The sequence below is a fragment of the Cannabis sativa genome, chromosome 3 (assembly GCF_029168945.1).
Source record: "Cannabis sativa cultivar Pink pepper isolate KNU-18-1 chromosome 3, ASM2916894v1, whole genome shotgun sequence".
Classification (NCBI taxonomy): Eukaryota; Viridiplantae; Streptophyta; class Magnoliopsida; order Rosales; family Cannabaceae; genus Cannabis; species Cannabis sativa.
This window is the reverse complement of record NC_083603.1, coordinates 47,473,907-47,480,962: the sequence shown is the minus strand read 5'-3', so window position 1 is coordinate 47,480,962 and position 7,056 is coordinate 47,473,907. Positions and strand designations below refer to the sequence as shown.

General features: G+C 35.9%; 1 protein-coding gene across 1 annotated transcript; it reads left to right on the top strand.

Moving 5' to 3' along the window:
• The first annotated feature begins 1,836 nt into the window (after nucleotides 1-1,836).
• Nucleotides 1,837-6,683, top strand: LOC115711436 (M phase phosphoprotein 10). The gene is made up of 13 exons (XM_030639776.2): nucleotides 1,837-2,605; nucleotides 2,722-2,792; nucleotides 3,088-3,205; nucleotides 3,366-3,470; nucleotides 3,556-3,693; nucleotides 4,003-4,071; nucleotides 4,181-4,222; nucleotides 4,941-5,006; nucleotides 5,197-5,268; nucleotides 5,399-5,452; nucleotides 5,537-5,678; nucleotides 6,064-6,126; nucleotides 6,210-6,683. Exons 1-13 carry the CDS (start codon nucleotides 1,922-1,924, stop codon nucleotides 6,242-6,244), a joined length of 1,659 nt encoding a protein of 552 aa, XP_030495636.2. The 5' UTR covers nucleotides 1,837-1,921; the 3' UTR covers nucleotides 6,245-6,683.
• The last annotated feature ends 373 nt before the right edge of the window (nucleotides 6,684-7,056 follow it).

The following is a 7,056-nucleotide window of genomic DNA, read 5'->3' as shown; positions in this document are numbered from 1 at the left end:
TCTGCATAGGGACTAGGGGCAAATGTTATCCCAATTTTTGTCCTCATGACATGACATGCTTATGTGGACAAAACAGTTGCCACGTGGTCGTACATCTCACTATAAGGAAGGCCAAGTCAACACCTGAGCAAACGAAGACCCCGACAATCAAATGGGGATCAAGCGACAAACTATCTCCCTTTCAAGAGCTAGCCAACCACCCCTGGCCTGTTAGCCTTAGGACAACACCCTGGCCGGCCACCCTGGCCATCACAGGGGTCTGGCCGACCAATGAGTGTACTACAGGCTTTGTTGGACAGCTCTAAACGTGGACAACAAATTTGGGTTGCAAATTGGGGCCTAAAAGCCTAACAGAATGGTTGAATAATATCTTGTTTCAGGGACACTTTAGTCTATTGTAATTATCTAACAAACTATGTAAATATCTAGAATTTAAACTTGTAATCTAGGGTTTAGGCCGCCTATATAAAGGCCTTAACCCTAGCCTAGAAACCTAAGTTGCCTTTAAGTCACTTAGCCTCCAAATCACTCTAAGTTTGAAAGCCATAGTCTCTCTCTTCTCTCTCTCTCTCTCTCTCTCTCTCTCTCTCTTGTACACGCCCATTAGAGCTCTCTTTCTTCCTTCTCACTTCATCTCTCACACGCCTACCTAAGGCTGTTCAACACCCTAGGCTGTCCAACACCCTAGGCGGTCCGACACCCTAGGCTGTCTAACACTTGAGATCTGCCTACTGATTCATACTTTGTAATCCTAAGGGTGCTATAACAGATCCCACCTATAGTGATCTGGATAGTATATCCCTCGGTATAAATACAACCAAAAGGGGAGTAGGTCATTACCGCTATCACAAGGGGGGTGAACCTCTATAACAAATCCCTGTGTTTATTGCATTTCATTCTTTATATGTGTAACACGTGATAAGCATCAGATCCATACGAACACACCGTCAGTTGATCACTTTTCAGGTCAACAAATAGTATTGGTGATCTCGCTGAAAAGATGATTGAGACAAAGAAGCATATTGTTTATCCTTTAGTGTATCGGCTAATTACATTAGCATTGATTCTACCTATTGTTACTGCTACAGTGGAGAAAGTATTTTTTCTATGAATATTTTGAAAAGTAGATTGAACAATTGAATGGGAGATCAATGGATGAATGATCATTTACTTGTGTATATTGAGAAATACATCTTCAATAGTCTTGGTAATGAAGTCATCATGCAACGATTTTAAAACATGAAAAATCGTCGAGGCAAATTGTATTTTTTATGACCATGTTTTATTTTATTTTGTTGAACATGAAAATTTACAAGGATACATTTATCAACTATTTTTATTGCTTTTGACTCAATATTTATTCAAGCTCTTATTCAGCGAAATTTCTGGCTTCATTACTACCTACAGACTAACGAGATTCTCGAGCATGAGGACTATTACTGTAATTTTTCGAAGTTAGGAACTTATCTACATCAAAGTGAATTTTTTAAAAATTTATGCCACAATTTAATATCAACACGTGACATTTTTGAGAGTAATTAACAGACATGTTAAAATAGGGACCAACCGACTTATAAGAATCTCAAAAGACTATTACTATAATTTTTCAAGATTAAAAACTTATTTGTATAAAGTGAACTTTTTGAGACTTATACTGCAATTAAAGCTATAATCATAAAAATAAAAACAAAGAACATATACACACATGTCGTTTCTTCTAATTTGGTCCACTGCAAACAAACGACACGTCGTTTCTATTAAAATCTCGTTGTCGTTTGGAAGAGATGCGACATGTCATGAAACACTAAGGCAGACACGTCATCACATTCTCAGTCTAAAACCCTAACCCAAAACCCAAACCTTCTCCTCTTGTTCTTCTTCCTCATTCTGCCAAAATACAGAACACAAAACTCTTCCAGCCATGGCGATGTCTGCCGAAGCACTGCATCGTCTGAAAGCAACTGACCCTCCCCAATGGCTGGCATCGAGCCCCACGCTTTCCCAGACGGCTCGGGAAGCGTCGCAGAACCTATTCTCCTCCCTCCGGCCGTACACTCCAAAATCTCCTTTTGATAAGCTGTTAGTTGAGGGTTTCGACGCTGAGCAGATATGGCAACAAATAGATCTCCAATCACAGCCTCTTCTATTGACCATTCGTCGAGAATTAAAGCGGTTCGAGAAAGATCCCGCTGAGATTAAGAAGCTGAAGCTGGTTGTAGAAGGTGAGGAGAATGGGTTGGAAGATGGGAGGGAGAAATTGGAGGAGGAAAGCGATGAATTTGATGAAGACTTAGATGGTATTGACGAGGAACTCGATGATGATGAGGAGATGGAGGAGAATGAGGATGAAGAAGAAGAGAGTGGAGATGAGGATGAGGATGAGAAAGTGGAAGAGAAAGATGAAGAGGATGATAACAGTGGCGGTGAGTTTGAAGACGAGTTTCTGAAAATAAAGGACTTGGAAGAGTTTATGGAGGAGGATGAAGCAAGGGAATATGGGCTAAAGAAGAAAGATAAGAAGAAGAAGAAGAAGAAAGTTGATAATGAAGAAGAAGAAGAAGACGAAGAAGAAAAAGAAGATGACGATGATAGTGATAGTGATGAGGTATGTATGTAGGAAAGGCATTTCCATTGTTTATTGATACTATTGATGATTTTTTTTTTTCTTTCTTTAAATGAAATCTTTTCGGGTCTCTAATAATTCTTATTTCATTAATCTAGATTGGAGATTTTGGGCTTGGCGATGATGATGATGACGAAGATGGAGAAACAGATAAGTTGGAAGGGGCAAGGTACATTTTTCTCCTGTCTTGATTATTTGGTTTGCATATTTATTTGGTTGTTCTAAATGGTTGTGGAACTCAATTTTGTATCTGTTTTCAGTGATAATGAACATTTGGGTTGTATATTGATCGGGCTAAATGCTCATGAAACTTAAGTTTGAATCTCTCCTTAATGCTGGACTGTTTGTATTTGACTGCATAGGCATGCAATGTATGAATTGATTTTGTTACCATATGCAGACACACTGTATATGTTCATAATAATGATTTTATGTGCTTAACCCGTGCACATTTGGTTATTTAGATATGAAGACTTCTTTGTTGGTAAAAAGAAAAACTCTTCTAAAAGAAAATCTAAATTTAATGACCGTGACGCTGATGAAGAAGATTTTGGCACAAATGATGATGGATTGGAAAATGAGGTAGAGAGATTTTTTTAACTTTTTTAATTTTATTTATTAATAAAAATTGTGTTCATGGTCTTACAAAACAATTGTAATTTGAATTTGAGTTGTATTTTTACCAAGTATTTATTGTCTCTTATATATATATGTCTTGTCTGTTTTGTTCATTCTCCCATAGAAAACTCTTTCTACACATGAAAAGGAGCTTGAGAAGCTTAAATCGAAAATAGAGCTCATGGAAAAAGCGAACTTGGAACCAAAAACTTGGACCATGCAGGGAGAGGTGATCCTTGTTTTTTAACGTTCTCCTTACCTACACATTTGTCTCTCTCTCTCTCTCCCCCCTAATTGTCAAATTTGGACTACAGGTCACTGCTGCAAAAAGACCAAAGAATAGCGCTTTAGAAGCTGACCTAGATTTTGAGCATAATGTGAGACCTCCTCCCGTAATTACAGAGGAAGTTACAGCTTCACTTGAAGAGATGATCAAGAAGAGAATTCTTGAAGTAAGATACATCTTTAACTTATAATTATCCAAAGTATGTTTACACTGCAGATATTGTAATCTATATTTCTGTTGGTGTTATTTTCTTTGTTCATCCCACTTTTCTGGACTTAAAGGTTCAATATTAAGCATTTGAGGGTTTTTTATTTATTTATCTATTTTAACCTTTACCTTTAAGTTGTTAACCTGTATAAAATTCAAGTTTCTGCAATAATTTTTTTCAAACTGTATTTCTACCTTATTGTATATCAATTTATTGTAAACATTTCTAATTTTATTTCTCACCAAAAATCTTATGGTATTTTCCTAGGGGCATTTTGATGATGTTGAAAAGCCACAGGCTTTACCCTCTAAAGCACCAAGAGAACGAAAGGAGCTGGTAAGCATATTATTATTTGGTGTAGACATTTGGATTCTTGACTTTCTTTTAGTTCCCTTGAAGGAAGAAGTAATGTTTTCAACTTTTCCCCTCTTTTTATGACACGCAGGATGAAAATAAGAGCAAAAAGGGTCTAGCTGAAATTTATGAGGTTTGTAATTCTTTGTCTGGAGACATACATAATTGAGTTTGTTGTTTCTTGCTTTGATATGTATTTATCCTATATATGTTTGTTTGTTTTTGTGGCATTGAATTTTAGTGGACCTCCAAATATAAGAGGTAAATAATATTTAAATTAAAATAAGAAAAAGGAAATAATTGGGAGGGATAACAACATTACTGATTAATACTATATCTACTTGTCCCGTGTCACCACTAATAGAGGTGGGAGAATGGATGGGCCCATTAAGAAATTATATTAAGATTTTGAGCCATGGTTAGCAAATTGGTTTGCAGCAGAATTCTCTTCTTTAAATGTTGGAAAAGGTTGCATGTAATATTAGAGAGTCGATAAAGAACATTCCTTGTGTTCCTAAGTATCCCAGAAGACTACAAGACGCTTATGGGGCAGCAGAGTCACTATTATCTCATATCACACAAATCCATTGGTGCTCCCAAAGATCGACATCTCTTCCAGTAGAAAGACTTGCAAACAACCACCTCAAATGTATACAGGATGCACTGTCTATGCTGATCTTTTCCCAGGATGGGAAAGAGGAAACTGAAACCACAGAAAACATCTTTTGGAGCTTATTTAATCTTTGGACTGGATATGTTTTAGCATATAAGCATTGCGTGAACAATTTATTTTTCTTATTTTTGCTTGTTTAAATTCTAGCTAAGAGTAACACATAGTTTCCTTTTTGCAGGATGAGTATGTTCAGAAAACAAATGTTGCCTCCACACTGCCATTTGTAGAAGAGGAGAAGCAAATGGTAAACTACGACTTGTCTTTAACATTCCTTGTACCCCTGTACAACTACCTGAATGCTCTATTGTTCCATTCTACTTTGCAGCATATATTCTATAAATTAAGCTTTGTTATATATTTGTGTGTGTGTGTATATATGTATATATATATATATATATATTACATTTTGAGTTACTAATTATTATTTTGATCAGGCAAGCATGCTGTTCAAGAAACTTTGTTTGAAGTTGGATGCTCTTTCTCACTTTCACTTCACTCCAAAACCTGTATGCTATGCTTAACCAGTCATCATTTTCCTTTATTGTGAATTACCTATTTCATTTGCCATCAATACTTGTAATCATATGGTTTTTTATTTTCTACGGGGTACTGATTAATTTTATTTATTGCAAATAGGTTATCGAGGATATGTCTATACAGGCAAATGTTCCTGCTCTTGCCATGGAAGAGGTATGAACTGTTAATTTCCTTTTTGATAAATAATCTAATCTTACAAATTACAGATCAATATTTAACATTTGTTTCCGTGGATAGATTGCACCTCTGGCTGTTTCTGATGCAGCAATGTTAGCTCCTGAGGAAGTATTTTTGGGCAAAGGTGACATTAAAGAAGATGCAGAACTTACGCAAGAGGAAAGAAAAAGGAGACGAGCAAACAAGAAAAGGAAATTCAAAGGTATGGCTATTTTAGATGGTTACACGATCATTCATTGATGCTTAAATTTTCCATCTTTTTTGCTTTCCTCGTTTATTTGACTATTAAAAGAATTGGAAGTTGTCTGATTGGTTTGTTAAGAGATTACTTGTCTAAATCATATTCCTTGGTTCATGATGTAACTCATAAGCTTGAAAGGGTAAATGTTACGCAAGTGATTTTAAGTTGCCCTCACTATTTGTACTTTATTGTTGGCTAAATATCTGAAAGGAATCCAACTCAGTGCATCCCTGATTTCCGCCTAACCTGGTCTTGACCCGAGCAGAGATGGGATCTGTCTTAAGCAAGTCCCCACAGCCAACTTATCTAATCTCTGTATCACTAATTACTTATTTGCGAATTGCAGCTGAGACAGAAAAGAAGATGGCAAATAAGCCCCGGGATAAAACATTGGCAAACCCTAATGACGGTAACTAGTTCTCCTAGTACCCCAATCATTTGTATTATTCATTTTTGTTCCTGTTTGAGTAATATGAGCCAAAAATATTACAGCTGAAGCAGCAAAGAAGGCCCGAGATAGTACGTAACTTAACCAAAATAAAAAGTCAGATCTTTGATTCTTGGACCAATCTATCATATGGCATCTTGTCATCATTCTGGAAAGTTGAAGGCAATGAAGAGTTGTGAGACATTTGGATTTACCAACTTGTTGAGGGTTACTAAGAGGAAGTTGTAAAGGGGTGAAAAATGAAATATTATAAAAGAGTTATGTGAAGATCCACAGCTATTTGGTGTTGCTTGCTAATTATGATAGATGGGGTTAAGTTACAGAAGCCCCCAAAAAGGGAATATGGGAAGTAGTTGAAGCATCACTGACCGATATTTTGATTTTTATTTGGTGTTTTAGCAGATGAAATTTTGGTAGGTGTCAACATGATTTTATGATTGATCTTTCATACTGTAATAAAACAAAATTTTGAAATTATTTATAAGTCTGATAATGAAAGTGGTAGTTGTTATAAAGTACATTACATTTGATTTTTGACTCCCTGAGTTTTATCTTTGATTGCAAAGAAAATCACTAGTACAATGACTCAAATCACTAGTAACGCCCTATCAATTAGGCACGCTACTAACAACCATTAATATAATCTAATCCCGCTAAACTGAGATTACTAAAAAATAAGAGCGGAAAACTTAAATCTTTAAATCAAGTAGAGTGAAAAGATAACTTGTAACTATTTAATTAACAACTATTCTAAAAGGTTACACATATTTCGGGATCTCGTAAATTTTTTACAAAATATTACAAGTCATTTTAACATGTCGACCTAAGTGACAAAAAATTGAGAATACAAAATATCAGCTGGTAGACCCAACCCGCGTGGTCTAGTGTGGT

Excerpts from the sequence above, each read along its gene's own strand:
- LOC115711436 (XM_030639776.2), top strand. The coding sequence starts at position 1,922 with ATGGCGATGTCTGCCGAAGCACTGCATCGTCTGAAAGCAACTGACCCT. Across the intron at positions 4,223-4,940 it reads GTCTAGCTGAAATTTATGAG|GATGAGTATGTTCAGAAAAC; the intron begins GTTTGTAATTCT and ends TCCTTTTTGCAG. Across the intron at positions 5,269-5,398 it reads TTCACTTCACTCCAAAACCT|GTTATCGAGGATATGTCTAT; the intron begins GTATGCTATGCT and ends TATTGCAAATAG.